We start from the raw sequence: 17873 nt of genomic DNA, 5'->3' as shown, positions 1-17873 counted from the left end.
TTATCAGTTGTGTACTTCGAGACGAGTTTAATCATTAATGATTTTACAACGATCGGAAGATATCAAAATGTCAACAAAAATGGTCTAAAAGTGGGTGGTACATACTCTAAAACAAAAGGATAGCGTGTTTTTTTTTTTGCGTATAATTTTGAGATATTTCTGGATTTTATAAAAAAAAAGGTGAGTTGCGACCATCAAATGAAATGGTAAAATATTTATATAATTGTTGAATATATCAGTTTGACAACAATGTTTGGCGAATCATTCATAATTGAGCCGTGCCATGAGAAAATCAACATAGTGGCTTTGCGACCAGCATGGATCCAGACCAGCCTGCGCATCCGCGCAGTCTGGTCAGGATCCATGCTGTTCGCTTTCAAAGCCTATTTCAATTAGTGAAACCGTTAGTGAACAGCATGGATCCTGACCAGACTGCGCGGATGGTCTGGATCCATGCTGGTCGCAAAGCCATTATATTGGTTTTCTCATGGCACGGCTCAATAATTTAAGAACTCTCACTTAAATACCAGTCTCATGTGTGGGCCGCCAGGATGTGTTGTTATGGTCGATGCAGAACAAACCAGTGGATCCAACAGCGCTTCTGTCTACGTGGCACTTATTTGAGTTCTTTTTATGTACATATGGATTCACCGGTATTGATATATAATATACGTTAACTAGTGTGTGTGTGTGTGTGTGTGTTGAATTATTTCATAATACTAGTAAGTAAACATACCAGCCTCTGAGAAATTTTCAAATGAGATAGAAATCGAAGTCATTTAAATCATGTAACGTGCACTTAATTTCACATTTATGTGTCTGAATGTCTTTTCAAGATAAAGCAAACTTTAAGTTTCCTGTGTCCGTGTTATGTATATAATTGATACAATAATGCATACTGATAATGTCCATGTTCAGTGTAGACAGATTTTGAACATGTTATGGATTTTTACAATAAAGCTTGTGAGACCGCCAATTAAACTTCAAATAGTATTTACTTTAAAGACCCACCACGACCTAGTGACCTACGTTTTCCTCCCACGTGCAAATCATTCTGATAATACTGGTAAAATACAGCTATTCTACAAGATGGCAGGTGGACAATTTAGGCCCTCCCTGAATTAACATGTTTCCACAACTTCATCTGTAATTTTATTCAGTCTCTATCTTTTCAGTATAGTTTTGTTAAAGATAGAATAATAATATTACACTGTAAAAATAGTGGTCTAAACTCACTTTAATACATCAAGTACTGTGCATACTACTACATTAATTTAATAATATATTTAGACATTAAACACATTGTCTTGGCCTTATATATGTCACTGTCAATTTGTAACTACATACTTCTTATTTCTCATTTTCTTCATGCAAAGCATGTATGATTACCATCATGGAAATACAAAAGAATACAGTTATTTTGCGGGGCGTCTTTAATTCAAAAGATATAAATATTCTGTTTAAAGGGAAATAACCGCTATCTAAAATGAAGTGAATAAAGCTCTGATAGGCATCTGACTTTGTTGCAATTCATACATTTAGTTAAATTGAGACGCAACAATTTGAATAAACAACAGAAAATGTGACCGACCACCTTCGAATCTTTATAGATAATTATTAATAAATAATTCCATTTCAGAATAACTGCATAAGGACATAGTCATCACTTATTGCAACATGGTAAGGAGTTAATACATTTTCATATTACAATAGAAACGTTGTATGTATACATTTGTAGAGAGAGGGGGATTGGGGGGGGGGGGGGGGTGGGGGGAGCGTACGGAACAGCCTAAAAATGACAATCGTACATTTGTCATTGTAGTTGAATAAATATGTGTTGCTGTTTTCACTTACAAAGTGCGCACACTAAATTCAGACCAATGACCTTTTCAAAAATAAGCATAAAGGAAATTGTGTCAGGTATTTGACCTAAAGTCATGAGACCTGACATGATATTCAGCATGCGAAGCTGTGCATTTGTGGTTTTAAGCGCTGTTCTCCTCACCATACACTTCTCCAAAAATGTTAGTTTTTACTCTTTCGGTTTCGTTTATCTATTGTTTTGTAGTAGCCTTATCTCCCTATCGCTAACCGGCATCCCACCTCAACGTAATATGAAAGTTTACTGGTCTTGCATTTTCAAAACAAACTTAAGTAGAGTCCCCCATAGTAGACAGATGTGAAGAGTTGGCGAACCCCACATGGGATATAACTCAAACATTATTAAACACATCGGGACGGTGGAGTTCTCTTCCTCTATTCTATCTTATGTCAATTATTACTTTTCGTCTAGTGCTGATGTTCTGTACCCTTACACAAACTCAGTGCTTATTGAATCAAAATGTGTAACATTAAAACTTCATAATTGCAACTAACCATTTTCTAGATAACTAATCTCCGGGCACCAATTGAATAATTGTTTTCTTCCTTGTTCATAATATCTTACTACGAAATCTTTAAAGCTGTTGACTAATTCTTCAGTTCATTCTAACCTCAGAAGAACATCTGAAACACTAGCCGATTCTCACCATATAAGATTTTGCTTTTGCTTAGTGTACATCCTGATACCTGTAGCGACATGAAACGTTGGTGCCGATATCGATCCTGAAGTGGCTTTGAGTTTTTCGGTCAAATTTAAAACCCTGATTACTTTTGTCGTTACAAAATCTGTAGAAAATGAAGAAGTCGAGAAAACGATGTTTTTGAAGGATGTTTGTTGTAAAGACGTAATTAGCAAATTTTTGAAGGGTATATAAATCCATAAGCACCGTGTGCGGACTGTTACCAATGATGTGTATAGCTCTTTTAAAAAAAGAAATGTCTAGGTTAGAGGATTCCATTACTAGTGTTCATTCTGTTTTCTGCCATACTCAAAATGTAAAAAAGAAAATATTATATAATATTTCCGTGTTCATAGACAATCTCCGTATTTCATATGTAATTTAATTTTATTACAGGCTGACAAATCATCTGAAGATCTGAAGAAAGGTAAAGTCTTCTTACCTATTTTCAAAAAATAAATTCTTACAGACCGGCGGGAGAATTGATTTTATAATTTACTTTTTCATTCCTTCTAGGATTTGTATCAACACTGAACGAATTCTAGGCAAAACTGTTCGGTAAAATATTATTGTTGTTTGGGAATTTAAGGTTTTATACAAAATAGCTGAAATATTGTTATTAAATAAACGGCCTTTGTTGATATTATAGGCATAAAATTTGAAATTTCAGAAGAAATCGCTGGTACATTGTTATGAGCGTAGTTATTATTCTCTGTAAAGTTTGAAGAGTAACTGACACATATAAATTGTTTAAAAAGTTACATTATGGTTTCTATGTAATCCAACGCTTTCCCCTATTTTTCTCACAAAAGAGTTTTTAGGGTTTTAGTGCGCGGATTACAAATAACATTTATTCTTTCACCACTTGTACATAATTTTATCTTATCTTAATCTCTGTTCATTGTACTACATACTGTTTATGCCACTAAGAATTAATGTGTTCATAATACATTACTTTTATTCATGTCTTTCAATTCACTGTATATATTAGGATGATTTTTTACATTATTATGTTAGAGGACCATATGTTAGACTGGCTATAGCCAAATATGTTATCCTCTTTAAATAAAGTTATTATTATTATTATTATTATATTATTAGCCCACCATCATCAGATGGTGGGCTATTAAAATCACTCTGCGTCCGTGGTCCGTCCGTCCGTCATTCCGTCCGTCCGTCCGTCCGTCCGTTAACAATTTCTCGTTATCGCATCTCCTCAGAAACTACTGGGGGGATTTTGACCAATCTTTGTCAGAATGATGTGTTGGTACCCTAGTTGTGTCCCCCTGAAAATCAGACTGGTTCAACAATTTATGAGTGAGTTATGGCCCTTTGTTTATTTCTATAATTTACATAGATTTATATAGGGGAAAACTTTGAAAACCTTCTTGTCCAAAACCACAGAGCCTAGGGCTTTGATATTAGGTATGAAGCATTATCTAGTGGTCCTCTACCAAGATGATTCAAATTATTTCTCTGGGGTCAAATATGGCCCCGCCCTGGGGGTCAAATGGTTTATATAGACTTATATAGGGAAAAACTTTGAAAAACCTCTTGTCCAAAAGCACAAGGCCTAGGGCTTTTATATTTTGTATGTGACATCATCTAGTGGTCTTCAACTAAGATTGTTCAAATTATACCCCTAGGGTCAAATATGGCCCCACCCTGGGGGTCATATGGTTTACATAGACTTATATAGGGAAAAACTTTGAAAATCTTCTTGTCCAAACCACAAAGCCTAGGGCTTTGATACTTGTAATGTAGCATCATCTAGTGGTTCTCTACCAAGTTTGTTCAAATTATCCCCCTAGGGTCAAATATGGCCCCGCCCCGGGGGTCACATGGTTCATTTAGACTTATATAGGGAAAAGCTTTTAAAATCTTCTTGTCAATAACTACAACATTCAAATTTGGACCACATGTATATTTTTGAGTGGCAAGATGAACCTTGACATGAGTTGACCTTGATTTTGACCTAGTGACCTACTTTCACATTTCTGTAGCTACAGCCTTCAAATTTTGACCACATGCATAGTTTTGTGCACTTGAAAAAACTTTGACCTTGATTTTGACCTAGTGACCTACTTTCACATTTTTGAAGGTACAGGTATCAAATTTGGACCATTTGCATAGTTCCGTGTTTCAAAATAAAATTTGACATTGATTTTGACCTAGTGACCTACTTTCACATTTTTGAAGGTACAGTCTTCAAATTTGAAACAAATGCATAGTTTTGTGTTCCGAAATTAAATTTGACCTTGATTTTGACCCAGTGACCTACCTTCTCATTTCTCAAGCTACAGCCTTCAAATTTGGACCACATGCATGGTTTTATGTAACGAAACAAACTTTGACCTTTACATTGACCTAGTGACCTACTTTCACATTTTTGAAGGTACAAGCTTCAAATTTGGACCACATGCATAGTTCTGTATTCTGAAATAAAATTTGACCTTGATTTTGACCTAGTGACCTACTTTCACATTTCTCAAGCTACAGCCTTCAGATTTGGACCACATGCATAGTTTTGTGTACCGAAATGAACTTTGACCTTAAGATTGACCTAGTGACCTACTTTCACATTTCTGTAGCTACAGGCTTCAAATTTAGACCACATGCATAGGATTGTGTACCGAAACAAACTTTGACCTTGACATTGACCTAGTGACCTACTTTCACATTTTTGAAGGTACAGGTTTCAGATTTAGACCACATGCATAGATTTGTGTTCTGAAGTGAAATTTGACCCTTGATTTTGACCTAGTGACCTACTTACACATTTCTCAAGCTAAGCCTTCAAATTCGGACCACTTTCATAGTTTTGTGTACCAAATTAAACTTTGACCTTAAGATTGATCTACTGACCTACTTTCACATTTCTCAAGCTACAGCTTTCGAATTAGGACCACATGCACAGTGTTGTGTACGGAAATGAAATTTGACCTTGAGCTAGTCAGTAAGTCTTGAAATTTGGAACACTCAAAAATGGCACATTGGTGGGCGCCAAGATCACTCTGTGATCTCTTGTCTATGATTTTCTTGTTTTCTTGTCAGTGATTAAGGAAGCGTTTTTCATGTTTGACGTGAGTAACAAAGGAAAGATAGAGACGTCACAACTTGGCACGGCGGTGCGATCACTAGGCCAGAATCCTTCTGAAGACGACATCAAAAAGATGATCAAAGAGGCAGACAAAAAAGGTAAAACACAATTGCTCATTCGTTTAACTTTATCTCGACTATTATTTTTTTGTAAAATAGTACCGTATAGCTATTGTTGTCGCTCTTTCGCCGAAGTACGAGTCTGTCTCCGTGTGTGCGTCAAGTAAGCAGGTTTCTCTGAACGTACTTGGCCAGATGCTTTCATTTCTCAAACATATCTTTGGTATCGTATGGTGACTGCACAGGATAAGTGACATAACTCTAGCTTTTATTTTTTCAAAATGATGCCCAATTTTAACTTTGAAATTTTGGTAAAAGTTTTGCTTCTAAGTAGTTGTGACTACGTTACTGAATGTTCTCGAGCGCACGGCAACTTATTTTGATCGCACGACACCTTATCTGGATCGCATGGAACAAATTTAATCTAAAAATATACGTGCGTGTCCTATACATACAAACTTAAAATGTACGTGTGTGTCCTATATACAGATAAACGTAAAATATACGTGCGTGTCCTATAGTCCTATACATACAAACGTAAAATATACGTGCGTGTCCTATACATACATTCGTAAAATATACGTGCGTGTCCTATAGTCCTATACATACAAACGTAAAATATACGTGCGTGTCCTATACATACCAACGTAAAATATACGTGCGTGTCCTATAGTCCTATACATACAAACGTAAAATATACGTGCGTGTCCTATAGTCCTATACATACACACGTAAAATATACGTGTGTGTCCTATACATACAAACGTAAAATATACGTGCGTGTCCTATAGTCCTATACATACAAACGTGAAATATACGTGCGTGTCCTATACATACAAACGTAAAATATACGTGCGTGTCTTATACATACAAACGTAAAATATACGTGCGTGTCCTATACATACAAACGTAAAATACACGTGCGTGTCTTATACATACAAACGTAAAATATACGTGCGTGTCCTATAGTCCTATACATACACACGTAAAATATACGTGTGTGTCCTATACATACAAACGTAAATTATACGTGCGTGTCCTATAGTCCTATACATACAAACAGGAAATATACGTGCGTGTCCTATACATACAAACGTAAAATATACGTGCGTGTCCTATAGTCCTATACATACAAACGTGAAATATACGTGCGTGTCCTATAAATACAAACGTAAAATATACGTGCGTGTCTTATACATACAAACGTAAAATATACGTGCGTGTCCTATAGTCCTATACATACACACGTAAAATATACGTGCGTGTCCTATAGTCCTATACATACAAACATGAAATATACGTGCGTGTCCTATACATACAAACGTAAAATATACGTGCGTGTCCTATAGTCCTATACATACAAAAGTGAAATAAACGTGCGTGTCCTATACATACAAACGTAAAATATACGTGCGTGTCTTATACATACAAACGTAAAATATACGTGCGTGTCCTATAGTCCTATACATACAAACGTAAAATATACGTGCGTGTCCTATAGTCCTATACATGCACACGTAAAATATACGTGTGTGTCCTATACATACAAACGTAAAATATACGTGCGTGTCCTATAGTCCTATACATACAAACGTGAAATATACGTGCGTGTCCTATACATACAAACGTAAAATATACGTGCGTGTCCTATAGTCATATACATACAAACGTGAAATATACGTGCGTGTCCTATACATACAAACGTGAAATATACGTGCGTGTCTTATACATACAAACGTGAAATATACGTGCGTGTCCTATACATACAAACGTGAAATATACGTGCGTGTCCTATACATACAAACGTGAAATATACGTGCGTGTCTTATACATACAAACGTAAAATATACGTGCGTGTCTTATACATACAAACGTAAAATATACGTGCGTGTCCTATACATACAAACGTAAAATATATGTGCGTGTCCTATACATACAAACGTAAAATATACGTGCGTGTCCTGTATACATCAACGTATATTTCAATGAAATGCCACACAGATATTAAGCGTTGCAGACAATCACACTTTGTCTAGGCCCCAAAATCTGCATTTGTCAAGTAAGCTCCTTAAATATAAGATACATATAGATGTAACTAGTGTAATGCTTCAATGCTCTTTGCACAGGCTCATAGCCAATGTCTTAATATGCCATTTATTTATTAAAACTCATAGAGCAACACTATATTGTTTTTACACTTTTATTACTACGAGAGCTAGGCAACTACTACTAAAGTATCAAAGAGGCTAAACAGCATGCAGGCAGTGTAACATGATATAGCACCTACGTCACAAGTATATGTAAACACTACATTCCATCTATTCTTTAATAAATTGAAAATCAATTTCTTTATAATAATCAATCAGTTCAAATCATGTTAAAATTCAATTTACAAAATTAGTTTTTCTAATCAATTGAAGTTTCTAATTAATCAAAATTTCTAATGTTCCATCTATTCTTTAATAAATGCAAAATTTAGTATTAAAACATTTGTCATAACTTAAAATTTCAAAATGTTAATTATGCACTGGTAAAATAAGTTCTCACAAATTTTGCAAGTTTACAGTGTAGTGTTCCGGCAAAGTTCATAAATGTTTCAAAATGTTCTCACGTTTTCATGTCCTATGTTCCAAAGGTAATTGTGGTTTATCAACATAATGTAAAGTTCAACTTGAAATACGCGCTTATCGGATAATTGAAACAGTTATTTACAACAATATGCGTCTGTTTATTTTCAAGCCAATTATTTTCAAATAACATCCAACGGTGTGGTCTAACTGTTAATAGCATATACGCCTGGCATTTAGATCGTAATTTATTAGAATAAATTCCAGTTTTTTTTATTTTATTTTTTTTTTTTATGAATCAAATTCCAATGAGAGGTCATGTTTATGTATAGTTAAGTACACTTCACTCCATTAATATCAATCCCGGTAACGAATTGGCTTTGAAATATTCCTCTTCGGTCGAGGTGGTACAACGGTTTCGGGTGGTTTGGCTGGAACTTCCGGTGCCATTGGTGGTATTTTCCAAATTGGTTTGAAATGAGAAACATCTCGAGTAACAAATTTGTCTCCTTGTTTTACAGTCATCATTGGTCCCTTTTTGTTCACAATAACTCCAGGCTTGTAACTGAATGGTGCAGATAATTTATTTTCTTTCTTTTGTTTCAGAAGCACCGAATCACCAACTTTCATATGCACAGGTCGTGCTTTCTTCCTCTTGTCAGCATACAGTTTATTCTTTGTGCGCAAATTTTCATCACGCTTCCTTACGTATCTATCCGACCGCTTAGGTTTAAATTCCGGTAACTTAGTTTGAATACTCCTTCCAAACATAAGTGTACTGGGCGCAAGTCCTGTACTCGTGTGTGGTACAGCTCTATAGTTCAAAAGAAACGTGTTCAGTTCTTTCTTCAAGTTTCGTCCTTGAATGTGTGAGGCAAGAACAGTTTTTGTCAGTGTTTTCATGAACCTTTCTACAATTCCATTTGCTTCAGGATGTAATGGGGTGATTCGTCTGTGTTTAAATCCCATTTCTGCTGCGAAGTTTGCGAATTCTTGTCCTTGGAATGGTGGACCATTATCGGAACGGGTAACTGAGGGTATTCCGAACATAGAGAATATATTTCTTAGTTTTGGGATGACAGTTGCTGCTGAAATATTGTGCAATATTTCTACAAACGGATATCTGCTATAGTCGTCAATCACGACCATAAGATACACATTTAAATTCGGTATAGGTCCATAAAAATCGACACTAATTTCATCCCAAATTCGTTTTGGCAACGTGCACAACTTCATTGGTTCTGTTGGGTTTCGCGGATCAACGGCCATACATGTCATACATGATTTCACAGTGTTTTCACATTTTTGATCAAATAGAGGGAACCAAACTTTTTCCCGTAACAATTGTTTTGTTTTTACTAATCCACTATGTGACTCATGGGCGATGTCAATGACCTTCTGATGCATTGTTTCTGGTATGACTAGTCGCGTGCCACGTAACAGAATTGTATGGTGTTCGATTTCGACCACTGATAATTCTTCACGAACTCTAAAGAAACAGTCATAAGTTTTGTTTTTCTTTCGCAGCTCTTTATCCCATTTATTTGAATTCAGTGACTGTATTACTGTTTGTAATAGTTTGTCATCAGTTGTTGCGGACGCTATTTCATCCAGTTTCATAGCTTTGGGCACGGCGCATTCAGCCACAAATCGTACATATTCCTCAGCAAGGATATATTGAATAGTGTCTTCACTTTCAGTGTTTTCTAATGGATGACGGCTGAGAAAATCTGCGGGGTTCTCACTTCCTTTTTATATTGGACGCGAAAATCATAGCCAACTAGTCTAAGTCTCCATCTTTCAAATCTCAGTGGCTGGTTAGCTTTTGGGTTGTTGAAGATTGATTCAAGACATTTTGCATCACTGATCAATTTGAACTGTTTTCCAAATAAGTACATCTTGAAATGTTCAATAGAAATCACTAGAGCGTAGCATTCTCGTTCTGACTGGCTATATCTTGTTGTACTGGAGTGAGTGCTTTACTTGAGTACGCAATTATCTTATTTTCCTGGCTCAAGATACTGGCAACCCCTACACCACTAGCGTCGACTGTAAGTTCAAGTTCTTTGCTCGGATCATAATATGACATTACAGTGTCACTAGTTAATGCATCTTTTAATTTCACAAACGCACTTTCTTCTGTTTCTGTCCACTGCCACTTAATTCCTTTCTGAGTCATTTTGCGTAATGGCTCAGTCAGCGTAGAATAGTCGTGAATAAATCGCGACACATAATTCGTCATGCCAAGAAAACTTCGTAGTTCTGCTACTGTCGTTGGACTGGCTGCTTTCTTAATAGCTGTGACCTTTTCAGGGTCTGGAGATATTCCCTGATCGGAGAATATGTATCCATAGAATTTGATTTGATTCACTTTGAAGATACATTTCTTTTTATTCAGAGTTAAGTTTTTGTTTCTCAGTCTCTGAAACAATGATTCCAGGAACTGATCATGACTTTTTTCATCTTCTGCATACAGAATAATGTCGTCTGCGATATTCATCACATTTTGCAATCCATCTAACGCTTGTCTTATTTCATTCTGGAAAATTTCGGGCGCTGCTGACACACCATAGTTCAGTTTTTTGTACCGCCATAATCCTATGTGCGTAGAGAACGTCGTTATATATCTCGATTCTTCTGCAAGAGTGATCTGATGGAACGCTTGATTTAAATCCAGTTTACTGAAGTATTTTGCATTGTTCATTTTTGCAATTATTTCGTCAATGGTGGGTGTGACATGTCTCTCTCTAATAATAGCCTTATTTGGTTCACGCATATCGACACATAATCTAATTTGTCCATTTTCTTTCGGTGCGCACACTATTGACGAGACCCAAGGCGTTGGTCCTGAAGATTTTTCGATTATGTCCTCTCTTTCGAGTCGTTCAACTTCTTGTTCAACTTTTTTCCTCATATTGAACGGAATCCTCCTGTGTGTCTCAGCAACAGGGGCTACATCTTTGTCAATGTGGAGCTTTATTTCTTTGTCCTTTAAGTTCCCGACACCTTGAAATCGGTCAGCGTAGCTGTCCACAATGTCCTGTGTTTTATCGTGAACTTCATTAATGACAGGTACGATTTGCAATTCTACAGCAGTCTGGTATGATAATAAGGATTCACCTGTTTTCACCACATGAAACTCCGTAGTTGTGATTTTATCTTTACTTTCTACAGAACACACACATTTCCCTATGAAATGTATAGGCTGCTTTTGACCATAGGCATAGGCTTTCACATTGGATTTTACCAATTTTGGCTTAGGTTTTAACAAGTTATATTCACGCTCATACATGGTATTTAAGGTACTTCCTGTATCAACGGTAATATCCATTCTTGTGTTGCCGATTTTCATACTCACACGCGGTTTCTTGTTAATTATCGAATTCAATCCAAAGCATTCATTTTCTGTATCACTTTGTTCTTGAAATGATCGCACTTTTCCAGAACGGCAAACAATTTTGAAGTGGTTGGGCTTCCCACAGCCTAGGCAAGTTTTTCCAAACGCCGGGCACTGGCCCTGTTAGGAAATTTTCCGCCACATCGCCGACAGTTTTTATCACGCTTCGCTGGGTTTCTTTGATCTTCATTCGGAAATTGACGTTGAGGACGTTGACGGCGTTGGCGACGTCTTCTAGGATTTATTTTAGATACGTCTTCGCGTTTTTCTTCCATAGCACGTGCTTGGTCATTTGCGATTTCAGAAGTCCTACACATTATTATTAATTCCTGCAGTGATTTTTCTTCTTCCAAACATCGTCTTCGAAGTTTTTCCGATTGTAATCCTTGAATAAACTGAGTTTTGATCTGAGATTCTTTATCCTTGAATTCACAATCATTTGCTTTTTGCCGCAAACGTGTAACAAATGAGTCTATAGTATCTTGATTTTGTCTGAGATTGCCAAATTCGTATCGGAGGAACTCTGTATTCTTCTGCGGTTTAAAATATTTGTCCAGTTCGGATTTCGTTTGAGCGTAGTTACCATCTGCATGTCCAAGATCTAATGTCTTGTAAATTTCGAACACTTCATCTCCTGAATAGTGCAAAAGTAACGCTTTCTTTCGTTTGTTCTTGTCAATTCCGAGTCCATTAAATAAGTTTTCTAGCTTTTCTATGTATGTCTCCCATCGGACACCCACATTGCTAGAATTTTCTTTGACGTGAAATGGTGGAAACGGCGTAAGTCCCGTCATTATGTAAACAAGTGTCTTACACAGATTTTACATTAAGATTAATCCGAATTCCACTTTTTTTTTAATCAAATCACATTTTCATCTCGTCGCCATTGTAATGCTTCAATGCTCTTTGCACAGGCTCATAGCCAATGTCTTAATATGCCATTTATTTATTAAAACTCATAGAGCAACACTATATTGTTTTTACACTTTTATTACTACGAGAGCTAGGCAACTACTACTAAAGTATCAAAGAGGCTAAACAGCATGCAGGCAGTGTAACATGATATAGCACCTACGTCACAAGTATATGTAAACACTACAACTAGTACAAGTGGTATTTTAAAGAGCAAGGCATTTATCGAACATGTTATGGGGTATATAATGAAAACCTTAACCCTTACCCAAATGTCCTTGTCTGTGACCTTGACCTTGGAGGTTTGGACTTCGTACAGCAAATTTTCTCAGGTATAAAGTTTTATAAGAAACCCATGAAACGTTAAAAAAAATACATTCTGAAGCTCCAACTTAATAAGAAGTTTATTTAACGATTTAAGGTTTCGTAGTAATATAAAAGCGAATTAAATTTCGTAATAACGAATTGAAACTGGATTTCGCTATATCGAAGTAAAATTGTATTGGGTAGATTTTTCCAGCGAACAATTTTGCTATTAATGGTGATCAAATAAAATTGTGATATTAAACGTTTTATGAAAGCAAATACTTATATTTTTATCATGGTAAGGATACAGTTTAAACTGTACCCGTTTGGCTGAAGATTCTTAGGAAAAAGTTTTGCAAGACGATAAAACTTATATACATATTTACGAAAATGTGTGATAGAAATCAACAACATGCATATTTTCTACAGGGAGTGGTTTTATTGAAGAAAAAGACTTTATCTCCACAGTTGCAAAATTCTGGAAACCTGTCAATTCGGAAGATGACGTAATTGATGCATTCAGAGTAAGTTAATAGCACTTAATCTTTACAGGCCCGGATCCAGAAATATTCGACTAGTGTGTGTGTGTGGGGGGGGGGGGGGGGGGGGGGGGGGGGGGGGGGCACCAGCCTGGAACGAAGAGATCACCGTCAAGGCGCATAGTGCTGAGAGCCAACAGGCATTGGAGGTGGGGGTGGGGGGGGGGGAGGGGGCTCTGCCTAAGTTAGGGGTCGAGGGGGGTCTCCCCTCTGGATTTTTTAAAATACAGGTAACAAATGGTAGCCTCTGGTGCATTTACTGGTGGGGGTACTCCCCTCATCGTAGGGAATCAGGGGCACTGTCCCTTAATTTTTTTTAAATACAGGCATGAAGTGGTGGCCTCTGGTGCATGTTTATGTCTAAATTTTGAGGTAATGGAGGGGTTACTTTCCTCTTGATTGTGGTGGGGGGCAGGGGGCTCTCCTCTAGGGAAGTTTTGAAATACAGGTATGAAATGGTGACCTCTGGTGCGTGCCTGGGTCTAAATTTTGAGAAAATATAAAGATATATTCCTTTGCCAAAATAGAGTGATGAGTAGGCATATAGGTCACTTCTCAGCCAACTGGGAGACTGGTGGCCCGGCCTTGGACCAGGGCCTGCTTCAATACTGACCGAACCTTAAAGGCAACATCTGTTTTGGTATTGAATCCGTTACAAACATTAGCACCAATTGGTATTTTTTCTTGTCTGGTGGTATGACGTCGAATTTTTTGACGTCACGACGTTATGATGTCACTGCTGTAGGTCAGTAGGAGATTTGGTCCTGCCCTCGGGTCAGTATGACTTTCTGTCACTAATCATGTGACTCTGTTTAGACCAATGAAATTGACTATAAATATAGATTGATCACGAGTTTGACGTCGTGGGAGTGAAATAAATTCAGGCGGAATTCAGTGCTGTATAACACTTTGACATTGACATCGTTTCTAGTATAGATATCTAGATGATATTTCATGATTGTGTTTCATATTGAATTTATCAAACGAGTCGAATGAAATACTTAAGTGCGAGCTTCTGTGGAGAATTTTTCAATCTTATTTAACGAGTTTAATACTTTAAATATGTAAAGACACAAATGTTATATTATTTTCATCACATAGATCTATTAGCTTTAGAAATTTCTTTCTTTTCACCTGTAACAGACAAAATCAATTCGACCAACCTCTATAGTATTATGCTTAAAACGTGAAAATCAAAGTGTCAGTTTTTACTTGGCACTCATGAATATTCTGTAGGCCCTATGTTTCTGTATATTAATTTCGGTGCCCGCATCTAAATAGCGACATTTCTGTTTATAACATAGAAAATAAGGATAAATATCAAACATGGAATGCCATGTTCCAAAAACGCAGCCTCCCCAAAACGAGACTCACAGCACGCAGATATGCACACTACAAACAAACACACACTCGTATACAAAGCAAATACCCGAGGACAAAACGAACAAATAAATTAACACAGCGGGGCACCGCCTTGGGACGGTCAGTGGTAAAACACCAGTGGGAAACTTTAACTGGTTTATGGTGCGCACCCAACCTCATTCTTACCCCCCACCGTGTTCCACAGACACGGGACAGTGTAAATAAAAGTAAACCCTGCCAGGTGTTGTAACTGTGAAGGGGAGTAATTTTACATAAATATAAAACAGTAGAGCTTATGATTAGCAAATGTAATTAAGGGCTATGACCACCATATACACCTAACGATATGAGATCTCATATGGTGTTTTGCAGCTGGCCGTTTTCTGACACCACATTAAAGGGACTAACCCACACATTTAGCCAAAAAAAAAAACTCCCTCAAAAATCCATGAACAGTGAGTTCTCAGAAAGTGACGAGTGGTACAAATTCATTGGCATAAAATTGTTGCAAGATATTCTTATAAGTAACATGTTGTGTAGAAGGTAGTAAACTATTGCAACGTTTTTGAAATAATGCAGAACATTTACAATCTTCTTGCATTTTACCAGTATCTAACCTTTACTTTTCACCCACTTTATCATTTTCCAGTATCATATATACATTCTTTCCAAACTTGGTGGAAATGGATATGTTGAAACTTTTCACCCGAACTGTGGGCGAGTAGCTTAAAACTCGTTTCTAAAAAGAATTCGAACATATGCTAAACTGCGTAGAAGTCAGGGATCTTACTACTTCGTCACCTTGTCTTCAGTTGGCCATTTGGGCTATTTTAGTTAGTATAAATATTCTCAGGATACATTACTTTTGCATAAAATAACAAAAACACCCTCAAACATTGGCGAAAATTAATGAGTGATAGGTAAAATGTCAAACATGTGTCTAAATTACACAAAGAAGATGGTTTAAATTTACTAAACTTGATGAATAAAAATGGCAGAGCCTAGCATTTTATAATTTTACTGACTCGTTTGATAGATACAGTATGAAAAATATTCATTTAAAATACTGATTGCATCATCTGACCTTTTTTATATTTTGGCGATAATATATGTGGAAGCGTTTCCAGGTTCCATTTCCTAGTTGCTGCAGTTTTGAATCTACTTCACACTATCTTTGCTATTTTGATAAATTCAGGTATTTGATCGAGAAGGCACGGGTTATTTAGATGCAAAGCAACTAAAGCACGTGTTACTCAATCTTGGAGAGAAACTGGACGAGAAAGAGGTCGATGAATTATTAAAAGAGGCCGACCTAGATGCTGATGGACAACTTAATTATACATGTATGTTTCATACAATACTTACGCCCCATAAAGAGTGCAAACTTCTTTTAAGAATATCACTAACAAATACATTTAGATTAATGGGAGAGGCAGCATTGTTATACTGTTGATTTTGTTTGCCTGGACTTCTTAAATCATTTAAATGCCAGCGAAAGAATCATTCCGAAGAATATTCCTCCGGCCAATAATCGATAGTGGTCAAATTTTCTATACAGACACCAGAAGGACATGTAAACATTTTACTTAATGACAAAAATACTTAAAAAAAGAGTCCTTAGGTGCAAAAAGTTTATCCATGTTCAACATTTGATTCATCAAATACTATTTTTTTTAAAATAAATCTTAGTTTTAATTTCTATTGCCCCAATCCATGATTTATGACGTCATCATTTCGTTTATGTCATTTCCTACATAAATTGTGTAAAAGTGTCGTACATGCGTTTATCTAAAGCAATTTTTTGTATCAAACCTTTATGAAACCTTAGGTGCAAGCGCGATGATCTCTCTTTTAACATACCTGTTAATTCACCGCTGCTCTGAAAACGTCAAAACAGCAGTTTCATGCTTAAATATTAAGTGCCTTCAGTGTATGTCTTTTTGAATGTTTTAGACTTAACATTAACATTTATTTTTCAGCGTTAACACAACTTCTGTTGGAGAGTGCCCTAAAGAGATGATAGCTGTCGTTTATGGCATGCGTGCATTTTCAAGAAGATTCCATCACACGAAGGACTTGAATTCAAGTTACATTTTGGACGTTCGAACGTGTTTATATATACACCATACAGATATAATATATACACCAACACCTACTTTTACTACAAGTGTCTAGATAATTATAGCAAAATATGTTCGTTAGTATACTTATAGCTGTAAAAACTAGTATACTGAACTATTTTTCTCTATCAGATAGTTCCTTGTTTGAAAGATTGTGCAAATAAAGTTCAAAATAAAAGTACATGTATTTTTTAATTGATGCCGTAGAGGGTTTGATCTAATATCCGAGCTGAGAAGATTCATTGGCGTAAAATTTGTGAGTGTGTATGACCTCATTTTTGACATTTTCCTTATAAACAAAGACCATCGGAGTAGCAACTATGAAAATGAACAATTAACAGTTATTTGTCAGATTTCTAACAACCAGTCTTAAGTATGGCATGGGCAGTGGAAGTTTTCGTGTAGCCTTACCACCCTTTTGCTCACAGCAATACTTTAGGTGTGTCCAGTGATGACAACTTTGATAATTACATTGGGTCCATTGCGTAAAAACCACTGAGACACAATTTCTCAACTCTCTGGGAGTGAACTGATGACATACGCAGCATTTTATTCGTATTGAACTTCAGAGTCCTCATCTGTGTCAGATTGTGTGTCTTAAGATTGAATCCTGATGGCAGATGGACCTGGCTGAGGACTTTGCACTCATTTTGAGCGGTTTGCTTTAATTGGATTCTTTGATCTCTGAAGATGTGCTTTTACCACTTTTGGATCCACACGCAATATGCAGTTCAGTTGAGAGAAGAACGTCTAGCTTAGTGATCGTTTTCCCACATACGACTTTACTGATGTTTCTTCTTGATTTTACAGTCCTATCAGATTTTTTTACAATAGGTTCTAGCTTGCATGCAAAGAATTAATAGGCTTGGTCAACTGTAGCTGTAGCAGATTATTCAACCTCAGGGTTGTCATGTGTTTCAGATGTCAGACATCAGCTTTTCCACTGAAAG

General features: G+C 36.5%; 1 protein-coding gene across 2 annotated transcripts; it reads left to right on the top strand.

Annotated features, from left to right (window-relative positions):
• Positions 1 to 17104, top strand: LOC123544963 (neo-calmodulin-like). 2 transcript variants are annotated; one of them, XM_053539943.1, is made up of 7 exons: positions 1 to 177; positions 1639 to 1680; positions 2958 to 2988; positions 5616 to 5759; positions 13332 to 13426; positions 15999 to 16146; positions 16783 to 17104. In XM_053539943.1, the coding sequence occupies exons 2-7, from the start codon at positions 1678 to 1680 to the stop codon at positions 16821 to 16823; spliced, it is 462 nt and encodes a 153-aa protein (XP_053395918.1). In that variant the 5' UTR covers positions 1 to 177; positions 1639 to 1677; the 3' UTR covers positions 16824 to 17104. The 2 variants fall into 2 exon arrangements, with proteins under 2 accessions (XP_053395918.1, XP_053395923.1); XM_053539948.1 differs by lacking the exon at positions 1639 to 1680 and having other exon boundaries at positions 3 to 177; positions 2957 to 2988.
• The last annotated feature ends 769 nt before the right edge of the window (positions 17105 to 17873 follow it).

Source organism: Mercenaria mercenaria, chromosome 1 (genome assembly GCF_021730395.1).
Source record: "Mercenaria mercenaria strain notata chromosome 1, MADL_Memer_1, whole genome shotgun sequence".
NCBI classification, from domain to species: Eukaryota; Metazoa; Mollusca; class Bivalvia; order Venerida; family Veneridae; genus Mercenaria; species Mercenaria mercenaria.
This window is presented reverse-complemented; position numbering and strand designations above follow the sequence as displayed.

Coding starts and splice junctions, on each gene's coding strand:
- LOC123544963 (XM_053539943.1), top strand. Junction 5,760..13,331: donor CAAAGAGGCAGACAAAAAAG/GTAAAACACAAT, acceptor TATTTTCTACAG/GGAGTGGTTTTATTGAAGAA. Junction 16,147..16,782: donor TGGACAACTTAATTATACAT/GTATGTTTCATA, acceptor TTTATTTTTCAG/CGTTAACACAACTTCTGTTG.